General features: G+C 46.8%; 1 protein-coding gene across 4 annotated transcripts; it reads right to left on the reverse strand.

Moving 5' to 3' along the window:
- Nucleotides 1–290: 290 nt before the first annotated feature.
- GSG1 (germ cell associated 1) lies at nt 291–9669 on the reverse strand. 4 transcript variants are annotated; one of them, XR_016212989.1, is made up of 7 exons: nt 9561–9669; nt 5413–5731; nt 4016–4186; nt 3333–3485; nt 2604–2715; nt 2416–2482; nt 638–703 (listed from the first exon to the last, which is right to left on the reverse strand). XR_016212989.1 is itself a non-coding variant. In XM_070048460.2 (6 exons), the coding sequence occupies exons 1-6, from the start codon at nt 9567–9569 to the stop codon at nt 361–363; spliced, it is 1107 nt and encodes a 368-aa protein (XP_069904561.2). In that variant the 5' UTR covers nt 9570–9669; the 3' UTR covers nt 291–360. The 4 variants fall into 4 exon arrangements, 3 of the variants coding, with proteins under 3 accessions (XP_069904561.2, XP_089159987.1, XP_089159988.1); XM_070048460.2 differs by lacking the exon at nt 2416–2482 and having other exon boundaries at nt 291–703; XM_089303861.1 differs by lacking the exon at nt 9561–9669 and having other exon boundaries at nt 291–703; nt 5413–5550.
- Between the last annotated feature and the right edge of the window lie 1430 nt (nt 9670–11099).

Below are 11099 nucleotides of genomic sequence, written 5' to 3' on the forward strand. Positions count from 1 at the left end.
TTCACTCACCTCCATTTCTCTGGTTCCCAGACCAATAGCTGGATTGATAAGACCCTTACGGACAGGAGCTGTATTTTACTCCTCTTTTTATCCATTGCAGAGACCAGAGCCTGGCACACAAGCAGTAAAGGGAAGAAAGGAATTTGGGGTGCATGAGATATTGGAAATGGGTAGAACTAGACAGAGCCATAGAAGGAATGGGAGCAATGGCACCCAGGCACCCCTTTGGACTTGGACCTGAAGAGCCCCTGGTATTCTTAGCCTCTAAAAATGATGCTCAAGAGACAAACTTTGGCTTAAGCAGATGTTGATGAGAAACAACATGGAAGGCTCAGCCAGCTCTCCAAATCCACTTAGTACCTAACACTGTTCTTCCTCTACAGCGGCCCCAGTCGCTTCTTTTAGCTCCTGGCTGGTCCCTTGTTGAAACCCCTTGTTTTGTAGCGCTGAATAGAAGTCAACTCCTTCAGAGACCGAGTGGGGCGGCTGATTGGGGTACTGGTGGTAGCTGGGCAAGGGCCCTCCCGGGTGGGCTGCACGTGACAGCTGCTGAAGGAAACACTGGTGGTGGTGCGGTAGGCACCCTGGGTTTTCTTTGAAGCTCTTACTGTGCCGGCACTTGAACTCCAGCACCATCCTGGTGTAGGTGTTGAAGGTGGTGACAGCTGATGCCATGCAGCAGGTGAAGGAGACCCAGGCCATGCTAGGGACAAATGAAGAAAAAAATTGGACAGTAAGAAACAAAGAAGCCATGATCGCCTCCTGTGGTGGGCTAGGCTGAGCCTCGAAGCAATTTAGGGATGATCTGCGTGTTCTGCCTTCTCCCACGTTTCAGGTAAGCTGTGAGCAAGAGCACTTAATTGGGTCCATCTTTGGGCATTTCTCAATGTTCTGAAAGACAACTGATGTAGAACTAAAACCAGACACGGAGAATTAAATGGGTTTGTTTCCACTGAATTGGTAACTTGTCAGCATCGCGCTATTTTATACCTGGTGTGCCTATTGTGTGTGTGTCTGTGTGTGAGTGTATTTCCTAAGCTACAGTTACTTCTGTAAAAATCTCTAAGATTCTACAGGCCTACAGCTCAGCCATATGCAGGGGACATAGCCTAATGCACTCCCTCCCTCTTTATCCCTTTTCCTCCCTTCCTCTATCATCCCAATACCTACTGCCAAAAATTTCCCTTTGGTTCCTCAGATGGCCAGTCAGAACCATTCCTCTCTTGCATCTTCCGTTGTTTTGAACTTAGCAAGTCTTAGGTTCCCCAGACTGGAGCCTCGGAGAGTCACTGAGGAAAGTATTTACTACAAATGGGCGGTATTTTGCTTGCACAAATGGAATTTGCTTATTATGAGAACAATGTGGTTCTTGGCTTAAGGAAGTTCATGATGGATAGAAGAGAAACTGGAGATTAAGAGAAACTGGGTGGATTCAAGAAAGGAAAACAGACACGAGGGAACTATATCAAACACATTCCTGCAAACTTGGAAAGTAAAAGCCCTAAACTGCCCCATGATTCTGGGAAGATTAGGAAACAGGAAATTTCGTGAGGTTAGGGAGGGATTCCATGAGGCCAAGTGATGGTCAAAGCCAGGCTACATGTGGGGACTGTGTGTTCCTATTTGTTAAACAAAGTAGATGCAGGCTGGGATGCTTCTGAGCCCTACAGTTTTAATGCCAAGAATGGCTTGAAGATGGACAAAGGTGAGACACGGTGGGCCTGGAAAAAGAAACTAATGTGATTGTTGGTAGAGTAGGCTAAAGACTCTTGAATCAATTAACATTCTATACCATGGAGGAAGGAGGAAGGGGCTAGGATCTCATAACGGCCATATTGAGGCTTTCATCCTGCCCAGCACTGTGTTTTTTTCAGGGCTGTTACTGTCCGCAGGATTCACACCAGATAGCTAATGCAAGTCCAAACTGGCAGCTTTGCGGTGCGTGCTCCCCAAGGGAGAAAGTAGGAAGCTTTTAAATAAAGGAATTTTTTAGCTTGAGTGCTTGTTTTGTCATGCTTGTTGATCCTCTCTAAGAGAAATCTGTAATGACTGACCTCTTCGTTTTGACGGGTTAGAGAATGACTATGGTCTGGGAGTTTTATTTTTGTCAGTTTGGTAGAACAAGAATGGAGATAGGAGCAAGAAGTTACTCTTGGCTTCAGGGAGTTTATAATGGATAGCTGAGAATTCAGCTTATGATCAATTCAATGGCATTGACAGAACTCAGTACAAATCTCAAAGCTAATTCTCCATTCTCTGCCCTCCAATACCTTGAATCATAAAAAAGGACAGAATACCATTTCCATAAACAGTACAAAATCAGACTCATTGTTCACAGACAATTGCCACAGCTGGCAAGCAGAAACACTGGACAAAACAGCCTCATGAAACCAACCAGAGGAATCTTCTCTGTACCTCTGAGCATGCAGGAAAGGGAACGCCGTGTCCCAGAGATCCAAGCCTGGGTCTGGTTGATAGGCTTCTGGGATGAAGAAAAGACAGGAGGACATAGGAGCAAGCATCTAGCTGAGGCTAGGAGCTCTAATGAAGGGCGGCTGGGGCGGGGGCTGAAGAGGTTTGGGAAATGAATGAGAAACACTTACTAGAAGGCCCAGCCATAATTCCAAGTATGTGGTCTCCAGTCTTCTGGACCCAGGTTGGCAGTTGCTTGGAAGACTTGTGAGTACATCATATGGGCTACCATCCCTAGAAGGCCTACAGAGGGAAGAGGCAAGTAGAGCCCTTAGAGAAAGGCTCCCACCGCCATCTCCTGTGAGCCTGATTTTAGAGTGAGGGCCTCAGTTTTACTCAGCCTGTGTTGGGGCACCCATTCCTCTTCCACCACCGCATTTCCTGGGAGATTGAGCTGCCATGGCGGCTTCTCCTTGAATGCACATCTCTACAGTAGCTTACCCCAGACTTGAGGCTGAGAGCTGTGGGACAGCATTTAAGTCAATGCTGCACCCAGAACTGGGGCTCCCTTTGACTTCTTCCTATCCTTTCGTCTTCCTCTTACATACTCCTCTCACTTCATCCAGCAGAGGCAGGCTTGAAAAGCTGTGTATGTAACACAACTGGAAAATGAACCAAATGGCAGATTTTACATACTGAGAAAGCCTGCCAATAAAGGAACTCTGAGGCGAGTCACTATAGCCCGGAATGATCCAATATACAGTTTCACTTGTAATTTCAGTTGAAACTAAAGATGTCTGTAATGCATCTCCTACTGCCAGCTTCCGTACCACTTTGGGCTTTTCCTTCCTCTCTTCCAGGATGCATGGAGACTCAAGCCCTCCAGCCAGTGCTTCAGAGATGGCTGGGTAGCCACTCACCTGACAAAACAGACGAAATGGCAGCAAAGGCGCTCAGCTTGAGCCCATGGCCAGGGTTCCCAGTGAGGAGCAAGTCTGTTAGTAGCAAGAGGAAGCTGATGAATTGAAGTCCGATGTAGGTGATCTGGGCTCCCAGTGATAACCAGAGGATCTCTGTAAGAAACGGGAGAAAGAAGGATACCTCACCTTGACGAGAAATACTGGACAAATGTGAGCATAGGAGTCCCACAGAAACCAAGAGCCCGATAGTGTCCGCCAAGGGGAGAGTGGACGGGGTGGTGATGGGCTGTAGACATGGCTAGGGAGGTCTGAGCAGAAACTGCTGAGGTTCCACAAATCCTTCAGGGATGTAACTGCTAAGTCACCTCTTTGTCTCTCTTGTTCCCTATTTCACTTGGGGACAATCATGTTGACTCTCTTCTCCTTCCCTCCCTTTATTTTACAGGAAAAGAAAAGTCTAAGCTGCTTCCATGGTTACTTGGCAACAAGAGAGGTTGGAGGGGTTGGTGATTCTTGATGTGAACTTTACTTCTCCCTGCACTCCTGTGTTGCGTGCATGAAGGCCGGCTGGAGGATGAATGGGTGTCCCCACCATGGGACTCAGAAGAAGAGAAGAGCAGGAGCTCACAGCGCAGGTAAGATCCAGAGAGGCCCCACTCAGTGGTAAATGAACAAACACATACTTGCCACGAGCCCCAGGGGGAGGTGGGGGAGGAAGGGCTTCTCCATCAACCGCTTCCCTCCAAATCGGAGAGCGGAGTGACATGGGCCTTGCAACGCGGCAAATTCCAGTAGTCCTTTCTCACCTCTCTCGGTTGGTGGTGTGAGTTCAAGGAAACTTCGGCACCTCTCCCCTGAAACATACAAGGTACAACTCTGTGGAGGTGCTGCCTTGGGTGGGTGGAACCAAAGCCTTCCTCAACCCCATCCAGGGCAGTCTCCAGAAAAATACCGCCTGCCTACAGAGCAGGTGGGTAATAAATGTCTCTTTCTGGAAGCAGGGAGGAACATATGGATGGCTGACAGGCACAGGCTATAGTCATCCAAGATCAATTTCTCCTCCATTTCTGATTATGAAGATGTTTCCTGGCGAGTGCCTCCATGGGTGAATGTCTGTATTGCTCATGTTTGAAAGGGCTCACCACACCAAATGGTAGTAAAGTGTTTCCAGGATTGGGGTGGAGCAGGCTTAGGTGGCTCAATAAAGAATATAAATGCAAGTGCACGTACGTTTTAATTCCCTGTCCATCTCTTTGTTTCCCTCAGTGTAAATCAGAAGTAGCAGATCTCAAATTGCACATGACTCTGGATTAGGAAAAATTCACCACCAGGTGCTCTCTTCCCAGGCCACAGGGTGGCCTTTGCTCTGAGCAGGCAGACAGTGTCCCCAGCCCCATCTGCCCGCCTGAGGACTGCATCTCGATAACACACATGGACTCGGACGCGGTGCCTGCACGCTGGATCCCACCAGGCGGCAAGGGACCTGGGAGGGTTAGTCATCAGCTTTCCCAAGGGTGCCCCCTCAGTTACCCTCTAGGGGACTCCAGACTTTTAAGATTTTTAAAATTCTAACAATAATTTTTAAAATGAGATGATCCTTTTTGGAGGTGAGGGGGAGGAAGAGACTTTAAAAGATGATCTCCGGCGATCCTTTCTGCTACCAACTGAGAAAACCAAGGCCCATAAAAATGAAGTTACCTACAGAAGGTCACAGAGCTGGAGCCTCCCCTACAATACTCCTCCCTTTCTGTTTTGTTTTAGACAGCAATTCTAGCTTACGAGGACAGAAATTCTCGTAATGTGAAAGGTCTGGAAGCAACGCCCAAGGTTAATGCTATTACAAACGTGCTATTTTTAAACCAGCGAGGCTACTAAAGAGAGAGGAGGTGAACAACAGGACTTTTGACCTTATTAAAAGGGAAAACCCAAGGAGAAGGGACTCACTCAGGTGCTAGGTTGGGGGCGCTATACTCCCACTGCTGCCTCAGCCTTAAACTGTCTTAACTGATTGGCTTGCCTGCAAAGGAAGATCCCTTGTCCCCCCTAAAAAATACCCGGGCAGCTGGGGAGATGGGACTACCTGGTTCTTCCATGATTTCCTCACAGGATAGCCACATGCCACTGCGGAAGGTAAGGAAGGTGAACCGGTCATCCCCAGCCTCCCAGCTGTATTGCACCACCTCCTGGGATGATGCGTTGGGGATGCCGCCATCCACGGGCACCGGCACGTCAAAGCACTCGGTTGCCAGACCTTTCCCGCACACGGGCTTGGGCACCTTCTGTGTGCCCACAAACCAGTAGCTGCTGAGCAGGGATGTTGTGGAGAGGCTGAGTGATAGCAGGCTGAGGACGGCAGATAGGCGTGTCCGTTGGCCAGAGGAGCCCTGCGGGAGTTCCATCTGCAACACAGACACAAGGGGAGGGGAGGGGAGATGAGTGCCCGAAGACAGAGCCTCCTCAGACACACGTGGGCCCCTTCCTGTGGCTCCCCCAGCCTGAGCCATATCCCCCCACACCCACAGGCACAGTCAGCCTCTGAGAGCTTCCCAGGCACTCCGCTCTGGGAGTGGCCTGGAGCCGGCCCCATCAGATGATCTGCACCTTGTAGGGTTTCTACAGAAAAGGAGCAGTGATGTGCATAAATCTGATAATGGCAGGGACTGGACTCTGGCCAAGATATACAGCAAGACACAGAAGTAGGGGGAAACAGATCCACCAGATAGGACAAATTATGAGAATACTTTAAAAAGTTCATGGAAATGGAATGAAAACACGAGTTTATTTTGGTGCAAAAAAAATTGAAATGCATGCCTATGAGGGGGTCTTCAAAAAAGTTCATGAGAAAACTATGCAAGAGTTTCAATTTTTTTTTTTTGCACTATTGATTTGTTTGCTTATTTATTTAAGATAGAGAGCCAAAGAGAGCCAGATATCTCCCTCTCTCTCTTGGAGTTCCTATATATATATATCTTGCACATTAGCAAGAAGCTAGAATCTGAAGCAGAGCTGGGACTTGAAGCCAGGCACTGTGAAGTGAAATGTGGACACCCCAGGTGGTGCCAGGTGCCCACCCGACATGTGCCTTCTCATTCCGTTTTCCACAAACCTTTTGAAGTCCGCTCTTAGAATGAGGCATGCAAAGTCAGAACTGGATATGTATCTGAGTCTTCTAGTGCTGCCTTAAGAGCTGAAAATCGTGTGTATGGGGCCCCCAGCTGGCAAACCCTAGGAGGATGTGCCTGTGTACCTTTGTGGAAGAGCTACAACCACCCCAGCGACAGCTCCTGTTCTGAGAAACAGTGACAGATTTGCCTGCAGCCCTAATTGGTGCCCTTGGGCCTCAGGGCCTGAGCAGGAAGGGGGTGCAGGTGGCCAGCTCCAATGCTGCTGTGGCCAGCCTCCATCTGTGGCAGTCCTGCTCTCTGAGTTGCACCTCAAGTCCCCCCTGCTTCAGGAAAAATCCCTCAAACGGCATCTTCCACTGGAAGTCGGCTTTGGAAGGACTTTGAGGCTTGGTTGTTGTCTCCTCGGTGGTGATGTCTTCCCACTTATTTGTGCTTACATCCTAGCCCCCCCCTTCTAAGACTTACAAGTGCCATCAGGCAAATGTGTCATTTTTTTTTTCATTTTTGTCTTCTCCACAGTGGCTGGCACAGTGTTTTGCACACTGGACACTCAATACTAAACTGATTATTAAACTCAGGATGGTCTGAGGGAGCATCAGATAACAATAAGCTCAGTGTGCATATGCCACTGAGGCTGTTATAGAGAGAGCTTAGAAAAAGAGTTGGGAGTGCTCCAAATGCTCTTTGTGGTTGCTGTTTTTGGCTTTGTTTTCATTGAAAATCAGTAGCACTAACTTGCTGAGGTCTGTGTTACTGTAACAAAGTGAGTTGCTGCATGAACTCTTCTCTGCCTCAGAGGAGGAAAAATGTTCGGCAGTGCTCATGCCCTGGGGAGCACATGGAAGCTACAAGACATGGAGGATTAAGGGGGCAGTGAACCAGCTGGCATGCAGGGCCACTGAAACCCCTGGAGATGGGGTGGGCACGTGCTTGGTGCAGTGGTGAAGAACTACTTGGCACGTCTGCCTCCACTTCCAGTTCCAATACCCGTTTCCTACTAATGGACATCCAGGGAAGTAGCAGGTGATGGCTCAAGTACTTGGGCCCCTGCCATCCACATGGGAGACTTGGATGGAGTTCCAGACGCCCAGCCTTGACCTGGCCTATCCCTATCTGCCGTGGCCACTGGGGGAGTGAACCAGCGGAGAGGGGATCCCTCTGTCTGTATCTGTATCTCTGGAGAGGAGATGGCACTTTTAAGCTCGAAGGGAGGTGAGATCTGGGCCATCTTCCATCAACTGCCACTGACACTGCAGACTCTTGGATGGGAGGTGGCTGCCTGGTTGTGACCACAGAGACACAGGGAGGTCCCCAGAGTCGAGCTCTCAAGGCAGCAACTGTGCCTGACTCAGAGTGGGGACACATAGTGTGGCCACAGAAAGAACCCCTGTTTTCTTTATAACTTCAGCCTAAGAGAAGAGGAAGATCATCTATGGATCAGCTTGCTCGGTGGTGGCCTGGAGCAATTGAATTTGATTTGAATTAATAAAGCAATCTGATAGGCCTCACACTCGGTGTTTGGGAGCAGGTTGTGCTGTTGGGCGCATACTTCCTGCCCAGAGAAGCCCACGCTTAGATGATGACAGATGCTTCTTAAATTGTCTAGAGATTTCTGGGGGATCCCTCGTATCAGAATTAATCAGCCCTAAATCTGCTTAGCTTAAGAGATGTGAATAAAACCATTGCTAAGTGGACAGGCTTGTAAATCTGCCTCTGTCATTACCCTCAGCTTAGCAGCTTTTACATTTAACAGAGAATATTATCATAGAGATATAAGTTTGTGCTTTATAATGTACAGGGACTCAGTTCATTCAACAGACAAAATATGTATTACTTGTGGCGATCAGAAATACATAAGGTTCACATATATATATACATACATATGTATATGTCAACAGACAAAACATTCAATAAAATAGCTTTTGTTATACAACTACTAATTTGATTTTTTAAAAAGTACTCAAAAAATTAAATCAACCAAGAATTGTCAGTCAGTCCTTGCAAGGCTTGGACTGACCTTGGCTAAGGATGAAAAAAACCCACAGCACCTGGGAGAAGGAAAGATCTTATATTGCTTGATATGGAGTTATGAATTGCCCTGTCTTCCAAAAAGAGTATGCTTTTCATGTTTTATTTATGAAAATAATATTTATTATAGTCATAATATATTCTTGTATCCATTGTACAAATAGGAAATGGACTTCCAGGTAATGCATACTCACTAATAATTCTGTATAACAGCTGAATTAAGGATTTAGGCAATCCTGAATGTCCTGATAGGGTTCATTGTAAGAAACAATTTTCAATTTTCTTTGGTTTGGAAATCAGTTTACTATCACATCTCATCAAACTGGAACTCTGTTCACAATCTCAGGTTACACACAGTTAGAAGTTATCCTCTTGGTTATTCAGAATAAGCAATAATGAAGCTCACACCAAAGTACATCCCACTTTGTGGCACCACCATGACACCTCCCTGAAGGAAGAGGAGACTTGAGAAATAATGGAAGATGGAACAGAGCACAAACTGAAGCTCACAGAAGCACTTTCTAGAATGAGTGTCCACGCAGGACAGGCATAAAGGAACCCATACTCAAGAATCACCATCTTGGTAACTGATGATAATCTCACTCAAAACCCTGTCAAGAATTATCTTAAACTCCTAGAGTACCATGCCCATTATTACATATTTCATTCCTTTCCCCAAAACGTGCCCTTTCTCTCTAGGATCCACGTAGCTCTTGAGTCGGAAGAACAAATCTCATTTTGCGATGGTTTCCTTAAAGATCCTGAAGAATTAGCAGTCATCAGAAAAGCTTCATCTTTGCATAGGTGACACACGCCATGCAAAGGTGACTCTTGCCTCTCTAGAAAAAAAACCAAGTGGCTTCTCCAACACCCAAGGGGCTTAGATCACCAGGGAGTACATAGGTGTCAATATATCCGGAATCCTTCCATTAACATATTTTAACAGAAAAATTCAGCATCAGCAAAGGTTAGTAAGGACAACAAACGGGTGGGATAGGCACACCTCTTAAAAGAACCACATGCAAAATAGCTGTGGGAAGTATCTGCTAAGCAAGAAGAAGAAGAGGTTGGTTACCTTGGCCATGGTCAGCGTCTTGCGGTTTGTCTGGAGGGACCAAAGGATGCCATCTGTGCTCCCAGTCCCTTTGGTTAAATGTGGCGAGAATGAAAGCTGCCTGCCCACCTCCCCCCTCTCCTTCCCAGCCCTCCCCTTCTATCTCATATATTTTAGATTGCCTCATGATTAAATGCTGCCTTGCAGGAGACATGGGCATTTAATAATTGACAATGCAATCACAGGCCAGCTGTTCTGGGAGATTACACAAGAGAGCTTGCCAATGGGGATCTGGAATTAAGCACGAAGAAATAGGGACCTGCCTTTGCAGAGGGACATGTCTTTCAAAAGTTATCTGATGGTTTAGTTTCTACCTAACTGCCATTCCCTAGGTAACTGGTGGGAATGCATTGGGCTTGGTTTTGTGGGCAGACATGGAAATTATTATAGGGTCACCAATTCTTTAAAAGTGCTGTTGAATAGGGTTTTACATCCCTTTTGAAGGCACTCTGTTCTCTGCAATGTCCTCAGGAACACAGTGATAAGAAACAACTTCCTTGGGCCATGGGTGGTCTCTGCCTTCTGGCTAGTGTTGTTAGGATTATGGAAAGTGCCACGCTCCACACCAGATGCTGAAGGCAAGAGAGCGGTGGAATGCTGGGGATGGGCATGAGGACATGGATGGAGTAGAGTTGGAGATAAATAAATACCAGCCAGGGTCAGTACTGCTATGGCCATATACCATTTCTTTTCCAACTGTTAGGCAAGGAAAGAATATTTTTTACTTTAAAAAGTAATCCTGCAAGTCAACGAGTTGATTAGCATCTTGCCACCAGTTAGAAGAACAAGTTGTTCTTTCTGTCTTCAAAATTGCACACAGCCATTGGAGGACAAGTTTGGGAGGCATTCTGCAAGTGCTTGGGATTCCCTAAACACTCTGTGGACTTCATCTGCCACACCTTGGTCGAAGCTTTTCCTTCTGTCTCCAGTGCCTTGCATTCCTCCTACCTGGGGAATTGCTTGCCTCATCAAGACTGGAATGAAATGTCACTCATTCTTTGAGGATGTTTCAATTTTTCCGAGACAGATAGTTCCTTCCTCTTTGTCCTTGTCACTCTGCTCTCAACACTTTCTAAATTCCATTCTGATTATTTGTCATAACTGTGAATTCCCCCAAAGGCCCCTCCTTCATTTTAAAGTGACACTCTCAAATAGGACCAAGCATCAGAAAGATCTCTGGAATGTGGGGGACTATGCCATTTCTTGAACCCCACCCTGAGATTCCACAGTAGTCCTGGGGTGAGTCCCAGGAATTGGTCATTTTAAAAAGCTCTTAATATCCATCCAGGAAATTAATGGAAAATGACACCTGTTTGACTGATTGGGGTTTAGTTTTAATGCAACCCTCTAAATCCTGCTCTGCCTTTTCCCATCTCTCCCAGGTAAGCCACGAAGTCATGTTTCTCCCTTACTGTATTTGTGCAGTTAGTTTAAGGGATCAAAATCAGGTTCCCTTTAACTTCAATGTTTGTCCATGTCTGTCCAAGTGAGTCTCTTTGG

This window comes from Oryctolagus cuniculus, chromosome 9 (genome assembly GCF_051225735.1).
Source record: "Oryctolagus cuniculus isolate XC-2025 breed Fujian yellow rabbit chromosome 9, ASM5122573v1, whole genome shotgun sequence".
Lineage (NCBI taxonomy): Eukaryota > Metazoa > Chordata > Mammalia > Lagomorpha > Leporidae > Oryctolagus > Oryctolagus cuniculus.

Coding starts and splice junctions, on each gene's coding strand:
- GSG1 (XM_070048460.2), bottom strand. Junction 3,486..4,015: donor CCCCCTGGGGCTCGTGGCAA/GTATGTGTTTGT, acceptor CGTTTCTTACAG/AGATCCTCTGGTTATCACTG. Junction 704..2,603: donor AATTATGGCTGGGCCTTCTA/GTAAGTGTTTCT, acceptor ATTTGTCCCTAG/CATGGCCTGGGTCTCCTTCA.